Source organism: Dermochelys coriacea, chromosome 1 (assembly GCF_009764565.3).
Source record: "Dermochelys coriacea isolate rDerCor1 chromosome 1, rDerCor1.pri.v4, whole genome shotgun sequence".
Classification (NCBI taxonomy): domain Eukaryota; kingdom Metazoa; phylum Chordata; order Testudines; family Dermochelyidae; genus Dermochelys; species Dermochelys coriacea.
This window is the reverse complement of record NC_050068.2, coordinates 305,670,883-305,689,323: the sequence shown is the minus strand read 5'-3', so window position 1 is coordinate 305,689,323 and position 18,441 is coordinate 305,670,883. Positions and strand designations below refer to the sequence as shown.

The window sequence follows — 18,441 nt, the reverse complement described above, 5'->3', positions numbered from 1 at the left end:
TTGAGAAGATCACATTCAAAATCAGGATCAAAAAGGACATCTACAGAGGCTATCTGGAAGCCTCTTATGAGGAGGGCAAGTCTAGTGGGGTCCTACAGGGGTCTGTCCTGGGTCTGGTACAAGTCAATGTTTTCATTAATGTCTTGCATAACAGAATGGATTGTATACATATAACATTTGTGGATGACACCAAGCTGGGTGGGATTGCTAGAATTTTGGAGGACAGGTTTAGAATTCAAAATGACCTTGACAAATTGGAGAACTGGTCTGAAATCAACAGGATGAAATTCAGTAAAGACAAGTGCAAAATACTACACTTAGAAAGGAAAAAATCAGGGGCATAGCTACAGAATTGGGAATAACAGGCTCGGTGGTAGTACTGTTGAAAAGGATCTGTGGGGTTACAGAGGATCACAAATTGAAGATGAGCCAACAGTGTGATACAGTTGCAAAAAAGGCTAATATTCTGGGGTGTATTAACAGCCATGTCATATGTAAGACATGGAAGGTAATTGTCCCACTCTAATCAGCGCTGGTGAGGTTTCAGTTGGAGTACTGTGTCAGTTCTGGGCACCATGCTTTAGTAAAGATGTGGACAAATTGGAGAGAGTCCAAAGGACAACAACAAAAATGATGAAAGGTTTAGCAAACCTGACCTCTGAGGAAAGATTAAAAAAACTGGGTATATTTTAGTTTTGAGAAAAGAAGACTGAGGGAGGCCAGTCTTCAACTATGTTAAGGGCTGTTATTAAGAGGACTATGATCAATTGTTCTTTATGTCCACTGAAGGTAGGACAAGAAGTAATGGGTTTAATCTGCAGCAAGGGACATTTAGGTTAGACATTAGGAAAATTTTTGAACTATAAGGATAGCTAAGCACTGGAATAGGCTTCCAAAGCAGGTTGTGGAATCCTTATCACTGAAGATTTTTAAGAATAGGTTATACCGGGGTGGGCAAACTATGGCCTGCGGGCCACATCCAGCCCGCGGGACCATCCTGCCCTGCCCCTGAGCTCCCAGCTGGGGAGGCTTGCCCCCAGCCCCTACCCCGCTGTCCCCCCTCCCCTGCAGTAACGCCGCCGTGCGAGCGGCACGGCTTGTGCCCGCCCACCTCCCAGGCTTTCAAATAAGCCTGTCCTGCCACTCTGAGCGGCATGGTAAGGTTAAGGGGAGAGGGGGCATTGGATAAGGGGCAGGAGACCCCGGAGGGCAGTCAGAGGACGGGGGGGGGTTGGATGGGGTGAAAGTTCAGGGGATGGGGAGATCAGGAGACAAGAAATGGGGGGTTGGATGGGGTGGGGTCCCAGGAGGTCGGGGGGGGACAGGGAGTAGCGGGGGTTGGATAGGGGGTGGGGTCCTGAGGGGGCAGTTAGGGGCAGGGGTCCCAGGGGACAGGGAGCGGGGGGGTTGGATAGGCATGGGAGTCCTGGGGGGCCTGACAGGGGACGGGGATATGGATAGGGGGTGGGGCAGTCAGGAGACAGGGAGCAGGGGGGTTGGATAGGGTGTGGGGTCCTGGGGGGGTGGTTAGGGGTAGGGGGTCGCAGGAGGGGGTAGTCAGGGGACAAGGAGCAGGGGGGATTGGATGGGTCAGGGATTCTGAGGGGGGCAGTCAGGAGGTGGGAAGTGGGAGGGGGTGGATGGGGGCACGGGCTAGGCTCTTTGGGGAGGCACAGCCTTCCTTACTCAGCACTCCATACAGTTTCACAACCCTGATGTGGCCCTCAGGCCAAAAAGTTTGCCCACCCCTGGTTAGACAAACACCTTCGGGCATGATCTAGGTTTACTTGGTCCTGAGTCAGCGCAGAGGGCTGGACTGGATCACCTCTGGAGGTCCCTTCCAGCCCTACATTTCTATGATTCTATGATCTACATTTACAAGGCAGATTTTGCTTCTTAGAAGTGTTTGTATCTCACTTTTATTTTCTTGTGTCTTTGCTGAACTTGTTTTGATCCAGTTGAACTTCAGGGGGGACTCACTCCTGACTGCACTGAAATCCCTTTTCTTCTTTTTAGTTTAATTTTATGCTTAGGGGCATGGATTACATTGCTTAACTGAATAGATGTTTTGAACTTGCTTTTTCAGTGGGAGAAAACTTGAGGTGGGAATATTGTCTCTATTAAGTTACAAAATACTTTGTCTTTTTAGTTTAATTTTAAGGGCTTAGATATCCAAGTGATAGGTACTTTCAAAATGCAAAACTATTAGCAGGCAAGTAAAATCATTTAAAAATAAAACTGGAAAAAACCCACAACCAAACACTGATATTTTGCTGAAAATTCAAAACCAGTGCATTTAAATATATGTATTTTTCCATTTTCCTTTTCATGTGTCTCAGCACTTCCAAGTTCCAGTTCTGATTGTTTAAACCATGCTCCAGATGGAATCTGGAAGTTCCAAAATAATAACTATCTTTCTCATGGTATCTCCAGTGAAACTGAAGAAGAAATGGAAAGAATATTTCTGTCCCCAGAGCTGTGAGCTGGAGCAGTGGCAGGTCTGGACCCCTGCCCCTCCTCCCCTCCAGCAGCAGGGCTCAGGTTCTCATCCCCCTATCAGCCCTATTTTGTTACCATTCTTTTTAGTAAAAGTCAGGGACAGGTCACGGGCTTCTATGAATTTTTGTTTATTGCCCATAACCTGTGGCTAACTTTTACTAAAAAATAAAAGTGACAAAATCTTAATCTTACACATAATATAATAGTCTGGGGTAAGATTATTGTTACAGGTTAAAGAGTAGCAGCCGTGTTAGTCTGTATTCGCAAAAAGAAAAGGAGTACTTGTGGCACCTTAGAGACTAACAAATTAGTAGCTCACGAAAGCTTATGCTCTAATAAATTTGTTAGTCTCTAAGGTGCGACAAGTACTCCTTTTATTATTGTTACAGTAGCACACAGATGCCATGGGCAGTACTGCGGTTTCATTGTGATGGGCTAACAGATAGGAAGAAGAAAAGGAGTACTTGTGGCACCTTAGAGACTAACAAATTTATTAGAGCATAAGCTTTTGTGAGCTACAGCTCACTTCATCGGATGCATTGAAGTGAGCTGTAGCTCACGAAAGCTTATGCTCTAATAAATTTGTTAGTCTCTAAGGTGCCACAAGTACTCCTTTTCTTTTTGCGAATACAGACTAACACGGCTGCTACTCTGAAACAACAGATAGGAAGAGACAGTCAGGGCCAGATTAAGGAGCAGGTGACCCAAGCAACTGTCTGGGGTGCTGGGCTTGGGAGACGCCAGGCTTGGGGTGCTGTTTTTGTTGTTAGCAACAAAAGGGAAAATTAGAATGTTGGAAGTAAATGTTTCAGGTATTCCGTATGTGGATTCATGTTTTACTAACCTCCTAGAACTTCTGGATCTTTGTAGAATCTCATGGAACCTTCCAGACTTTCTGAGAACTACATTTTCCTCAAACCTCCTAGAATGTTGTCAGCCATGCCCTCGAGGATATATAAGGGGCAGGATGTTGCCAGTCAATCACTGAGATATAAGAACAAACTGAAGTGATATCCCAGCTGCAATATTGGGAATCTTGTTTTATTGTGTAATTGTGAAAGTGTACTTGTGTTTTATGACTTGAACAGTGAAATAGTGACTAATAGTTTGGCTTTCCAGGGCTCATCAGGTAAGTTGTTCAGTTAACATAATGGTAATTTTCTCAATTTGGTAGAGCTCCTGGAAATACGACAATGTCATGCGTGAGCACCTACGTCAAGTAGTTTGTAAAGAAGCTATGGACCATTACTGCAGCAAAACAATTCAAAATGAATTGACTGACCTTATGGCAAGGAAGGTGCTTGATAACATATTGATGCGGCTCAGCAAAGCAAAGTACTACACCATAATAATGGACTGCACTCCTGACATTAGTCACAGTGAAAAGATGTCATTTATAGTAAGCTTTGTTGACAATGAGGATGGCTGTATCCAAGTAAAAGAACACTTTATCTGTTTCCAGTCTGTGGATGACTCTACTGGAAAAGACTTAACAGAACTGTTTATGAACATTTTGAATGGCAGATCTGAAGAGGCCATGGGGGTTTTTCGCCTTTCTCTGTAGCATGGGGCACGGGTCACTTGCTGGAGGATTCTCTGCACCTTGAAGTCTTTAAACCATGATTTGAGGACTTCAATAGCTCAGACATAGGTGAGGTTTTTCGTAGGAGTGGGTGGGTGAGATTCTGTGGCCTGCGCTGTGCAGGAGGTCAGACTAGATGATCAGAATGGTCCCTTCTGACCTTAATATCTATGAATCTATGAATGAGAGTAAAATAAAGCTTCAGGACTGCTGCAGCCAAGGCTACAACAATGCTGCTAAAATGAAGGGAAGAAACAGGGTTGTCCAGACAAGGACCCTTGCGCTGAATCCAAGAGCTTCCTTCATGCCTTTTGGATGCCATTCCCTCACCCTGGTTGTGTCAGATGCAGTGTCATCATCTTTAGATTTAGTATCTTCAGATTACAGCAAAGGATATATGTCCTGTTTTCAGCATCGACTATCAGGAGGAAAATCCTCATGGACAATGTTACAAATCTGATGTGAAGCCACTAAGTGACACTCACTGGGAGAGCTGCATTGTCAGTGTAAGGCCAGTGAGGTACCAAGTGACTGAGGTTTACGATGCCCTGATGGAATTGACACAGTCAAGTAAAACTGAGACCGGAATCTGACAAAAGATGCATAGCCTGGCAAACTAGAAACTGACTTCAAATGTCTGGTCTCAGTTGTGGTTTGGCATGATCTCCTGTTCTAAGTAAACATTGTAAGCAAGGTATTACAAACTCAGTCGATGGACATTGCGACTGCTACTACTTTGATGAGAAGCTGCCTTGATTTTGTTGTGGCCTACAGAGACAATGGATTTGAAGATTCTATCATTGCTGCCAAAGAAATGGCAGAAAACTTAGGAGTTGAATCTGTCTTCAGAGAAACTCGTATTCATCGAAGAAGAGACAGCTTGGCTAAGAGGGAAGAGATGAGGTGATGGGAAGCTAGGAAGAAAAATCAAGAGGGAGTTTTTTTGCTCACTCGTTGACACTGCTTGAGTGTCCATCGAAGAAAGCTTCGGACAAATGAAGCACCATGAAAAGACCTGGGTGGTTTTGTATGACCTTAGTAAGCTGCTGGGGGACAGAAAAACACTCTTAAATAATTGTACTGACCTTCACTGGATGCTGACATATAGGGAATGTTTGTATGTCAAAGATAAAGACCTATACGTCGAACTAGACAACTTTTGTTATATTTTGCCACATGGGAAGCACTCTCCACTCCAAGTTCTCCAATTCCTTCATGATGCAGAGCTGAAGGACACTTTTCCTACTGTGTGGATAGCTTTGAGGATTCTGCTCATGTTGCCTGTCACAGCCATGAGTGATGAGCACAGCTTTTCAAAGCTCAGGCTCATTAAAACATATCTTCAATCGATGATGGCCAACAAGAGATTGACATTGCTTGCTATTTTATCGTCTGAAAATTCCATTGGCCCGTATTTGGATCTCTCTGATGCTGTGCTTCAGTTTGTGTGGGCAAAGGCAAGAAAAGTGACCTTTTGAACTAAAGGACTTGGGTTAATCTTCTAAGGCTGTCACCTACTGTAATACTATTTAATACTGGGTCCACCCAATGTTCGTGCATAGTTCAATTTCTTGATGTTAGTACATTTCATCTATTCTATAAAAAATTTCTATAAGCTTAGAGGAAACTAGTTTTTTATTTGCTTATATATGACATGAATAAATACAGATTTACAGATCCTAACATGCAAATTTATCATTTTATATGACAGGGAAAACATGCATACATATGGTGCATCCAAATTGTGAAATGGGCTACATATTACATATGCAATAAAAATAAGGTATTCAAAAGTTTAATAAATGGAAGGGGAGCACTGAAGATGCTCCTCACCTGGGGCACCATTAGGTCTAGGGATGGCCCTGGACACAGTCCTTATTGTGAAGAGTTTACAGTCTAAGGTCTTAGTCCTGTAAGCGCTTATTGAGCTTAAGTGACCTGCTCTTGTGTCTTGAGTTATATATGTAAGTATTTGCAAGACTTGGGCTTAATTTAAGACATTACATGAGTATGACAAGGAATAGAAAAGAATGGGGAAAGAGGACAAGAATAACAAATAATAACTCCCTGAAGGTCTACAGGCTAGTTATATGCACAATTTGATGGTTCCAATTATTTAAAATGTGGCCATTTCTAAATATTGTTTTAAAATATTATTTACAAATAAAATAAATAACAACTAACATCAACTGCTTGACTTTGCAGATTCTCAGATGAGTTTGCAGCATTGGTAGCTAGAAAATCATAATTCTCTCTGCAAACTGAGCAAGGTTGATATAGAAATCACTGGGAGACAATAAACATGGAATTCCACAATGACACTTGCAGTCACTTTTCACTTAACTTTAACTGCATTTCAGCTTAGAATTTCAAAGTTTAAAGAACAGGAAAATGTTATGGGAATTGCTAAATTATTCTGATGTTATTTTATTTTTTTCTTAAGTGACAATATTTTTCAGATTCCATGACTTTTTGTCTTAATGTTGATGAACTCAGCTCTAAAGGAAGTGAGGGCCAATTACTAACTAGAGCTAGGCATACTGCAGGTAATTGTTATGCAAGCTGTGAGGTGGCTGCCTTATGCTGCACTGCCAGCAGAAGGTGGTGCTAAAGTGGGCATAGCTGTCCCAGGAAAATCACACTAGTAGAAGGGGAACCTCTGTGATGTAGAGCCAGCACAGAAGCTCTTTCATCAGCTCTCCTCTGTTGCTGACATAAATAAGTATGGATGGAGCAAAGGGCCTATGGATGGCACTGTCATACACCAGCTGATCCCCAACCAATCCTTTGCTGTTGCATGCCTTTCCCCTCCCTGCATCAGTCCTAGTGTATGAGGGAACTTCTGTCTCTCTTTCATGCACTGGAAGGATTAGCTATAATACTCTTATTTTGTAAGACATCCCACCATATATATGCCAATTAGGAGGAATTTTGTACTTACTATCGGGTATTGAACAATACGCTTATTGGATATCAAACTTAAGAAAGTGTGACTGATGTCGTTCAGTCCAGAACTTCCAGACTTAAAACCAAGGATTCAAAATTCTTTAGTAAAGTGATATCAGAAGGGCTGCAAGCTTTTCATCAGAGTTCACACTGGTGGGCAAGCCCCTCAAATTTGTTAATGTCACCTCATTTAGTTAACGTCACCTGTCTAGCATTTGTGCCTTAACGCTTCTGAGCCATGTAGCAGTTGCCTATTTCCATTGTAAATCTGAATGTAACAATTAGACTCTTAGTGAAGATCTAACTTAAAGAAAGAGATAAAAATAGCACCATTATATCAGTAGAAATGTCCAGCCGTCACAATTAGGAAATGTAAATAATATTCAGATCATTATATTAAGGTTACTAACGTTATTCTGTTTAAAAAAAGATTTCCAGTTGTTGATTAGTGGGTTCAAAGTATAGTCTATAACACATGGTTTATTCTTATGTCTAGTAGGAATATACATTGAAAAAACATTTTTGTCAAAATTTTTTGCCTGTTTTTGAATAACAACACTTGTGTGAAACTGTTGCAAAAAATATTTGACAGTTTTGTATGAATTATTTTTCCACTGTGAGGATGATGCTATCTTAAGAATTTCTAATTTGTTGAACATTGAATTATCTTGGCACCTAATTTTGCGGCATTATATTCTTTATTTTCAAGCTGAGCCAGCTGGTTGTGAGTGGACACATAATTCTCATGGTATTGTTCTGGTTCCTTGATAGGATAGGCTGACCTTATGTGGATAGGAGGATTGGCAAAAACCCATTGTTTCTCTGAAGAATACACTATAAGTATTCTTATTTCAGTATCACTTTGCAAAATTGCCATAAAAATTTACCAAATCAGGCACAAGATCTAGTCACTCACTCTTTTCCTTGAAAATAGAGAAAATATTAATGATATTTTAGTCACCACGGGTTAGTGGGTGAGTACAGTTTTCCAAGGCTGTCTCTGAAATAGTCAAAAGAAGTCTCATTCTGTGCTCTTTTGGTGCCTACAGTCCAAAAAGTTCCCCAGATCCTCCTCCTTCCCTTTTTTAAAGATGGGCACTACATTAGCCTTTTTCCAGTCGTCCAGGACTTCCCCCGATCACCATGAGTTTTCAAAGATAATGGCCAATGGCTCTGCAATCACATCCGCCAACTTCTTTAGCACTCTTGGATGCAGCACATCTGGCCCCATGGACTTGTTCTTGTCCAGCTTTTCTAAATAGTCCCGAACCACTTCTTTCTCCATAGAGGGCTGATCACCTCCTCCCCATGCTGTGCTGCCCAGTGCCATAGTCTGGGAGCTGACCTTGTTCGTGAAGACAGAGGCAAAAAAAGCATTGAGTACATTAGCTTTTTCCACATCCTCTGTCATTAGGTTGCCTCCCTCATTCAGTAAGGGGCCCACACTTTCCTTGACTTTCTTCTTGTTGCTAACATACCTGAAGAAACCCTTCTTGTTACTCTTAACATCTCTTGCTAGCTGCAACTCCAAGTGTGATTTGGCCTTTCTGATTTCACTCCTGCATGCCTGAGCAATATTTTTATACTCCTCCTTGGTCATTTGTGCAATCTTCCACTTCTTGTAAGCTTCTTTTTTGTGTTTAAGATCAGCAAGGATTTCACTGTTAAGTCAAGCTGGTCGCCTGCCACATTTACTATTCTTTCTACACATCGGGATGGTTTGTTCCTGTAACCTCAATAAGGATTCTTTAAAATACAGCCAGCTCTCCTGGACTCCTTTCCCCCTCATGTTATTCTCCCAGGGGATCCTGCCCATCAGTTCCCTGAGGGAGTCAAAGTCTGCTTTTCTGAAGTCCAGGGTCCGTATTCTGCTGCTTTCCTTTCTTCCCTGTGTCAGGATCCTGAACTCGACCCTCTCATGGTCACTGCCTTCCAGGTTCCCATCCACTTTTGTTTCCCCAACTAATTCTTCCTGGTCTGTGAGCAGCAGGTCAAGAAGATCTCTGCCCCTAGTTGGTTCCTCCAGCACTTGCACCAGGAAATTGTCCCCTACATTTTCCAAAAACTTCCTGGATTATCTGTGCACCGTTGTATTGCTCTCCCAGCAGATATCAGGGTGATTGAAGTCTCCCATGAGAACCAGGGCCTGCGATCTAATAACTTCCATTGGTTGCCGGAAGAAAGCCTTGTCCATCTCAATCCCCTAGTCGGTGGTCTATAGCAGACTCCCACCACAACATCTCCTTTGTTGCTCACATTTCTAAACTTAATCCAGAGACTCTCAGGTTTTTCTGCCATTTCATACCGGAGCTCTGAGCAGTCATACTGCTCCCATACATACAGTGCAACTCCCCCACCTTTTCTGCCCTGCCTGTCCTTCCTGAACAGTTTATATCCATCCATGACAGTACTCCAGTCATGTGAGTTATCCCACCAAGTTTCTGTTATTCCAATCACATCATAATTCCTTGACTGTGCCAGGACTTCCAGTTCTCCCTGCTTGTTTCCCAGACTTCTTGCATTTGTGTATAGGCACTTGAGATAACTCGCTGATCGTCCGTCTTTCTCAGTATGAGGCAGGAGCCCTCCCCTCTCGCGCTCTCCTGCTCATGCTTCCTCCCGGTACCCACTTCCCCACTTACCTCAGGCCTTTGGACTCCTTCCCCTGGTGAACCTAGTTTAAAGCCCTTCCTCACTAGATTAGCCAGCCTGCTTGCAAAGATGCTCTTCCCTCTCTTCATTAGGTGGAGCCGGTCTCTGCCTAATAGTCCTCCTTCTTGGAACACCATCCCATGGTCAAAGAATCCTTCTCTCTGACACCACCTGTGTAGCCATTCATTGACTTCCACAATTCTACAGTCTCTACCCGGGCCTTTTCCTTCCACGGGGAGGATGGATGAGAACACCACTTGCATCTGAAACTCCTTTATCCTTCTTCCCAGAGCCACGTAGCCTTCAGTGATCTGCTCGAAGTCATTCTTAGCAGTATCATCTTGTCCTCATGTAACAGGCGATCAGCAGACAAATGTCCCTCCTCAGGAGCGGAGCAATGCTTCAAAAGGCTGAGTTCTTACATAACCAGAGGTATATTAGTATACACCACCCCTAGAGATTTTGTGGGAGACCCACTTAACTTTAAAAGTTCATACTTGTCTGGTCCATTGTTTCAAATAGTCCTTGAAAGCTCATAATACTTCCCAGGGTTTACATTAGCCATGTTTCCCTACTAGAAATGTTACATACAATCCCACAATAATACGTAATAATTTGCATATTTAATACAATGAGCTCCTAACACTTAATTCAATAAGGTTTGTCCAGAATATTGCAGGAAATGATCATATCTGTCACAATCAGCTATTATATATACAAGACCTGGGGCCATATGAGTTCTTTCCTCTGTGTGGACTTCTACAGGCATTCTGTCTTTGAAATTGGTGACATGGATTTTCTAAAATCTTGCAATCTGTATCTGACATGCAGGCTGTACCCATACCTATATTATAAGATTTAGAACTATATCAAAAATCTGCATGCTTCATAAAACCCATTTTGTTTCAAGGTCACAGATCCACAAAGTCCTTGAGTGCAATGTTAACTTTAATCACATTAACTTTAATGGGACTACTTGTGTGCTTACAATTAAGCACGTGCTTAAGATCTTTGTTTGATCAGTGCCACAGTCAGTCTGATCCTTGGAGAAGAAGTATTTGGGATATATTTTTATTTGTGCTGCTTAACCAGCTATATATTGATTCAAGTGTGGTCAAAGGGTTTGATGAGAAAGTTTTGTCATATTACACTCCATGTGATTGCTAAACTATAATTTGTCTGCTTCACCATCGATGAGGACCAGCATTCAGCCCGGACAATTTTTTCCCCGACAAGCATAAAAGCTACCTCATTAGAAAGTCAGGTAAAAGGAGTAGTATATTTGAAATGTTCTTTAAAAATTTAGGCTTAAGTCCTAAGTAATGTATATTTCCTAGTTCATTAATGCAGAAATACTGCACAGAGATTTTAATCTTGGAGTTAATAATAAAAGCAATTTTCACTAAAAATATAAAAACTGTAATGGTAGAATCATGATATTGCATTTAGCTCTCCCACAAAAAGTCACTTTATTACTTTCTTTTGACACTTATTTTCATTCTGGGATTAATTTTACTATATAAGGGCTTCTTAACTATTCTATTAAAATTTCCATTCAGAAGCAATAATATCTAAGAGTGAATAATAGTCATGTAAATCATTATTTCATATTAATGTAAAAGATTTTGTAAGTTCTTATGAATTCTGCTGACATGCACAATTGTGAAAAGGTTATCTCTACATTCTGCAGTGATATGCGCTGGAACAAAGGAACGATTTTAAAAGCATCAGTGGAGTACATCAAGTGGCTACAAAAAGAACAACAGAGAGCTAGAGAATTAGAACACAGACAGAAGAAATTAGAGCAGACTAACAGAAGACTTCTACTTCGAATTCAGGTTTGTATAAGAATGTCACTATGAACTACAAAGATTTCTCACTACTTATCCATCATCAAATTTAATTCATCTGTATCATTTTTTTCTCCTAAATGCCATTTATTAAAAGTGGATTGGCCTTTTTCAGGAATGGTACAATTTTACATAATTTTATGAGTCTGATTTATTGCTATGCAAGTTCTTTAGATTTCTAGAAAAATCCTTCGATAATTAGGCTTTATGCAAGGTAACATATTTATAGAGAACTAATACAATATTTTGAAGAAATGTTGCCTTATGTAGTATATCTACATTATTACTACAGCAAAAAAATTCATTTGTTTCCCTAAAACAATATTGAACACTAAATCCTCCTCCATATTTTCTTTTGCTTTTTGTAAAATTTCCACGGCATTGCATTGCCTTGGGGTACATTGTGCCATGTTATATTAAGTCACACATCATCTGCTCATGTGATATAAAGTATCAGAATCTGGTTTCCATAGCTTGAAATGCAAGATTTAAAGAAATGTATCATCAGGTAAGGTACCTGCTATCTCTCCAGATAGCAGCCTTGAATTTTTGTGGATAATTAATAAGTAGAAATATCTGCAGCATTTTTCCATCACCTTGAAGTGGTTCTGTACTGTAGGTAATGGTATTATGGGGATTGTCATCTCTCTTATATTCCCATAGGGCGTTCACTTAACTACAAGCTGAGAATTAAAAAGAAAACCAGCCCATGTTGTTTATTGTTATTTATCATGGATTGGCCATATATATATTGTATTTTTAAACATATTGCCACAAGTGGATTAAGAATTACTGTGCATGAGCATGTACAATATGTATGAATATTTCTTACCTACAGTGCTTCTAAAGAAATAAAGTTCCCTTCCAAAATCATTATTTCAATCTTTTTTGTTTGAAACCGTAGGAACTAGAAATACAGGCTCGTGCGCATGGGCTACCGCTCATGTCTTCACTCAGTGCTGTGGATGTAGCTGCCCAGGACATCAAGCAACAGACATATCCAGAGGAGAATTCCATAAACTATTCTCAGCAACTGGTTCTGGTACATGGACCAAATGCTGACCTTTGTGATGGATCCACAGCCTTTTCTGATCCTCTCTCGCATTTCACCGATTTGTCTTTTAGCGCTGCTTCAAAAGAAGAACAAAGGTTAGAAGAAATCTTACTGGATGACACAATATCGCCATTTGGAACAGATCCACTCTTGTCTTCAATATCGCCTGCTGCATCAAAAGAGAGCAGCAGAAGAAGTAGCTTTAGCACAGATGATGGAGATGATTTCTAAAACTAGAAAGGGCATAATTAATTTTTATAATCTTTTGTTGGTGCTAAGAGACTGTATTATGAATTTAAGTGTGATGTTTGTACTCAGTTCAAAGAAGGTGGAGAACTGTTGTGGACATAAGCTGTTGCATGGGTAGGTGAGTGCATATGTCACAGAAAGACGAAAGATGGACCTGAATTCATATCTCTTTGCCCAGAATTGACTACATCTGTTCAGAGCTAGCATTTGCACAGACCATTCCTTGTTCACTGGGAAGGCTTTAGCCATTTGCCCTCACATTCTCACAGCAGTATTAAAATGGTTCCCAGAAAAATGAAGACCCACATTGCAAAAACTCTGTTGAATCTACCACTCGCTTCTCTCAAATTTAATGATGTTTTAGTCAGAAATATTTGTTAATTTCTTTTTAAATGAAAAGGAGAAATTTCAATATATACAACAATTGCAACACAACAATGAGGAAATGTTTGAATGTGATGTTCCTGCAATAGAGAGGTTACAGACATCAAAAAAGGGAGCAAAGGGCTCTTGTCAGAGTAAAGTCTGCATAAATTCAGTGCTTCATGAACTGCATCTACTTCTTTTTATAATGAAGCAACAAAGTCCATAAATTTGTGTTCAGAATCCTTAGAATTCCTGTTTTATTCCTATTTAGAAAAGTATCCCATATTTTATATTTATTTTCAAACGCTTTCGTGTAACTGAAGAAAAACAAAAACTAACATAATGATACTGATTTAAAAGAATTAATCAGACAGAAACAGATGCAAGGTTTAAGCAGCTTCAAGACAGATTCTGTTCAGGCAACAGAACATACTAAGAGTGCAGGTATGTTCAAGACACAATGAATATATTCAGTGTTACAGTTAGTACAAATAAAAACAGCCATTAGTGCTAATATGGCTAACACCAGTTCTTTGTTGCCAACTCTTCTCTCTACTGTTTTTCTTGTGAAAGCTATTTCCAGACATGAATTGTACCTTGTTTCTTGTTGTGGCATAATAAGGTTTTTCTAAAAGGACTATATCTAAATTGATACCTACGTCTTTGAGCCAGTTGGATATAGAAGGCAATGCACTGGATTCCCATTATATACATTTTGTCAGAGAGAATTTCACTTTCAATTCATCTCTAGATTCACTATAAAAATGAAGTAGGCAGACCTTGGAATCATAAGGGATATTCCTGATACCTATTGATATGATCCACTACTTTCTAACATGCTAATACTGGGCACTCACAAAACATGTGGATTGATAACCCCACAGAGGTTTGGCAGTTTGAGGGCAGGTAGAAGACACATGATTTTTGTACATAGTGGGATTTTGGAGAGAGATGTATATACTTGGAATAGATTAAGTGCAATCATTCTAAATCTAATAGTAATACACTGGAAATTGAGCTGACCCGAATTCTTCAGAGCTTTCCACAACTGAGTCAAAAGAGCATTGTGGGGGTCTTGGTGCAAGTCAAAAAATGTTTCAAAAGTAAAAGTGTTGTGTTCCACTTTGCTCTGCCAGAACCTGCCTAAAAAAGGTATCTTATAGATATGGGTAGTGGAGTAGTTAAGGGAGAGTCAAGCAGGCTGCTAGTTGAGTGAATGCTTTACATTTATTATCCAAGAATGATGTCTTTACCCTGATAGATTCATTTTCTTTAAAAAAAACAAAAACAAATTGTGCCCAGAAGTTAAATGAGATCTCATGGAATATCCATTCAGGTTGCTAAATGGATCGTTCCCTTAGGTAAATGTTTGTACAGGGGCCATAGCCCAGATCTGATTAGTGTGCTACAGCATATCCAAACAGTTTGAGGGCTACAGTTTCCTTATCTGGTGTACTCTTGATAGAATTTTATCTTCTCATTCCATTTCACTTGGACTGACTTCAGTGCATTGCTAAGAGTTTAAGACATGGGTTTATAAATTGTATAATTTCATCTCAGGTTCTAGGAAGCATTGCAGACATGTAGTAAAACCAATCTCTATCTGTCTAAAGGAAACATTTGAGTTTTTCAGTCAACTCAAGGAGTTCTATTAGCTCATATAAATCAAATTATTTAGACTGTAAGTGCTTTGGGGCATTTTCTTGTTATATGAGTGCCTATTACAACGGGGCTCTGATCCTTGATTGAGGCCCCTAGTTGTTACTACAATGCAAATAATAAATAATAACAACAACTGACATGTTAAGTATTTTTTTTAAAGAACAGCGGGAATGGGGATGGGAGCATTGAAGGAATATTAACCAAAGGTAATTGAATACAGGAAGAAGAGCCTACTTCACTAGAGTTCACAGCTTTGTCAGGGACTAGCTCAGCAGTTTCCAACCTGCAAGCCACATGCGGCCCAATTAGCACTCAGCTCCAGCCCAGCTCAGCTGTGTGCTAAAGGCCAGCCCATGTGGCGGGATCCGGGTCCTGGGGTAACAGTCTGGGGCTGCTGCCTGGTCCCACAAGCTCCAGGGGTCTGGGGTGGGGCAGTCACCCGGCCCCGTGAGCTCCGAGGTCCAGGGTCGGGGTCCAGGCTGCCGCTATCTTGCCACCCGGCCCCTGCGGCCCAGGTAACGCATTGTGGGCTGCATATGTAGCCCACAATGATAAATAAATTGGGAACCAGTGGACTAGCTTGTAGTGAAAGTCAAATACAAAATAGGATATATCCAAAGTAACATTCATGCACTGATTCTTAATTTAGGATGTGTATTGCCCATTTCAGCTGCCAAAGGGAGGGAATTGTTGACTAATGTCAAGTATTTTCATTTGTCTTTGTACTGTAGTTTCTACTACATTAGTTTCAAATACACCAATGTGAGTTTGCTCATAATGGAGAAAAAGAAATTAAATATGAATGTGTTACATGATTTTCCTATTGAATTTTTAGATCATACCTAGGAACCATATTGACTTTAAGGAAGATCCTGAATTTAATCACTTCTACAAGTGCTGTCCTAAAAAAGGATTACAGTGCATTCATGAATTTTTTTAAAGTTCATTTCTAGTCATCTTACAATGCCCTCAATATGAAACACCAGAAGTATTTTCTGCATGAGAAATCTAACAGGCGGTGTTTCTATTTCCAGATACTGAACTGCTGTCTCTGCAAATAAATATATTGACAACAACTACACTCTCATCAAGCTGTAGTCATTCATGAAAATGCTTATGTTAATGAACATGATGATAATGCTGTGTCAATGCCATCAAATTATTTTTCCAGTAGATATTCATCATTTCAAATAATCGTTAGTGTTTTTATGAATTACTACAACTTAATAAAAGATATGGTGTCACCCCTGAAATCAATGGTATAAAGTGGGAAATACTTCTCTGACACATCTGCTAGGGGATGAATCTTTGGGAAAAAAAGAAAATTAAGTTGGCTCCTTAGTGGCAGAGTCTACAGTTTCCTGGTTTGATCTATTAATACAAACATTTTAATGCTTACAAAAAAGGGCAATGGAGACGTGCCCTACTGAGTTAAGGAAGCTTCTGAACAGACTAGATGGCCAGAACTGTCCACGTGTTGGTCTCACTATCCCAAACTTCTTGAATAACAAATTCTCTGTGTCAGCTCGGCTTTAGTGAAATGGTACTAAAGCTTAGTACTTTTTAAACCAGGGCACAATGCTTTCTTCATTGCATGCTTATGCAGAGGAAAGTGATTTGATGAATACGGGGACAAATCCTGAAGCAAAACTCCTATTGATGTCAGTGAGTAAATTATGTATCGGGACTGCAGGTTTTGGTGCATGAGCAATATGGCCAAATTATTTCTAATACAGCCTTGTTTGTTGAAGTCTTGTACAAAAGGTATGGAGTGGGTCTATGACTCAGGCCCTAAGAAAGAAAGACTTCTATAGTTCTTCTAGGATATCCACTATCCATAAATACTGGAACTAGGAGTGCTGGGGGTGCAGCAGCACCCTCAGACTTGAAGTGGTTTCCATCATATACAGGGTTTACAGGTTTGTTCAATGGCTCTCTGCACCCCCACTATACAAATTGTTCCAACACCCTCTGCCACTATCTTCATTTTTTACACATATGTTAAATGAGGAGCTTTTGCCAGTTTTCAGTAGCAGATATTAAAAGCTGGTCATCATATTCTTACAGTATACATGAACCAGTGAACTGATAATTATATAAAAAGGAAAGGGAGTTGAAATATTATCAACTTGTTTAATTCATGAAATGGATATAGATACTATACTAAGAAACAAGACCTAAATTATTTCACTGCCTAGAGTGGGGGTACTGTTTGAAAAGGTAAACTACATGCAAACATTTTAACAAACAGAACTGCAGTTGCTTTATCGGGTAAAGGACTAAATATAATTCAGTCATTTAATCTTAATAAGAACATTGTTATTATAATACCTTTTGACTTTAATAGGGCTGTATATATGAATGGAGGCTGTAAAATTATTGTAATTTAAAATTATGTTAAGTCTGTTAGATCAGTAAAGGCATTTACATTACTAGCATGAGACTAGAATATTTTTATAATAATTGCTATTTTTCATTTTTAACCATACAGTATCTTGTTTTCTAAGTAAATGTATGTGACAGAATATACTTTATTACATACTGTACATGCAATCTTTATAAAAATACACTTGATATGTCCTGGTACTTTGTTTATTATATTAATACAATTAAAGAACTAAAATTAAAACATCTTTTTTATATATATATCCCTTGTGAAATCTCACTGTCCAGACTCACTAAGAACCCCACTACCAAACAATATAATAACATCGGCCAAGAGCATCTGAGGAGATATCTACTAGACTTCACAACTGCTAAACATTTAGTCCATTAGGATACATCATGATCCAGAAGCCTTCCTTTAATGAATATAATTGATATATTCTTTAATATGTTCTCCTGCCATCTGCTTATTCTTGCGGCTAAGGCTTTGATTTATGGAAAGTGTTTTCAGAATGTTGCAAAATTGCTAGCAGGTATGATGGTATCTGTTAAATCACAAAGATGCTCTACAAAAATCTTTTACTATACTAGAAGTTCCCCAGACAACCTAGGGTAAACAGAATATTGTGTTTTTAAGATGTAAAACATTTTTAAAACTGATAATTAGACAACATTTTGAATTAGGTTACGATTTGGATTGAACATTTTGAATTACTAATATCAGAAGTGCCATCTCAAGAATATAGCTGGCATTTATGTACATGAATAATACAAATATTGTTAAATAGGAATATATATTTCAGCCCTGTTTTGGTAGCATTTATGTTTATTTCTTTGAAAATAAGGATTTTTATTGTTTTACACAGCACTAGATAAACATTTTATTTAAAATGAAGATAGTATTGTCATCTTTATTATTATTATTCCATTAGTCCGTTCATTAAGATTTCCCTAATTAACGTTAAAAACTGAATATGCTAATTATTACTTGCATACTAAAGTTCTGTGATTAGCCAAAAGGAAGGAAACTTTGCTTGTGCATACATTATACACAGATCTGATTATAAAAGATTCTCTGTGCAGTGCTAAGAGCTCTCAATTCCATTTTATGGAGGTGCTCAGCATCTTGCAGAATCAAGCTCTTAATGATTAAATAAATAACATCAGGAAATCCAATCAGAAGTTATTAAAAAGAT

The 18,441-nt window shown here is 39.5% G+C and overlaps 1 protein-coding gene across 5 annotated transcripts in view; it reads left to right on the top strand.

The window, feature by feature from the left end:
* Positions 1-18,132, top strand: part of TFEC (transcription factor EC) — a 209,602-nt gene extending 191,470 nt beyond the window's left edge. For 4 of the 5 annotated variants that reach the window (XM_043495357.1, XM_043495369.1, XM_043495364.1 and 1 more), the window contains 2 exons: positions 11,370-11,517; positions 12,434-18,126. In XM_043495357.1, coding sequence (XP_043351292.1) covers positions 11,370-11,517; positions 12,434-12,814 — 529 coding nt within the window. In that variant the 3' untranslated portion in view covers positions 12,815-18,126. Of the gene's footprint in view, positions 1-11,369; positions 11,518-12,433 lie in introns of all 5 variants that reach the window. The other variant, XM_043495354.1, reaches the window with a different exon arrangement.
* Positions 18,133-18,441: the final 309 nt, after the last annotated feature.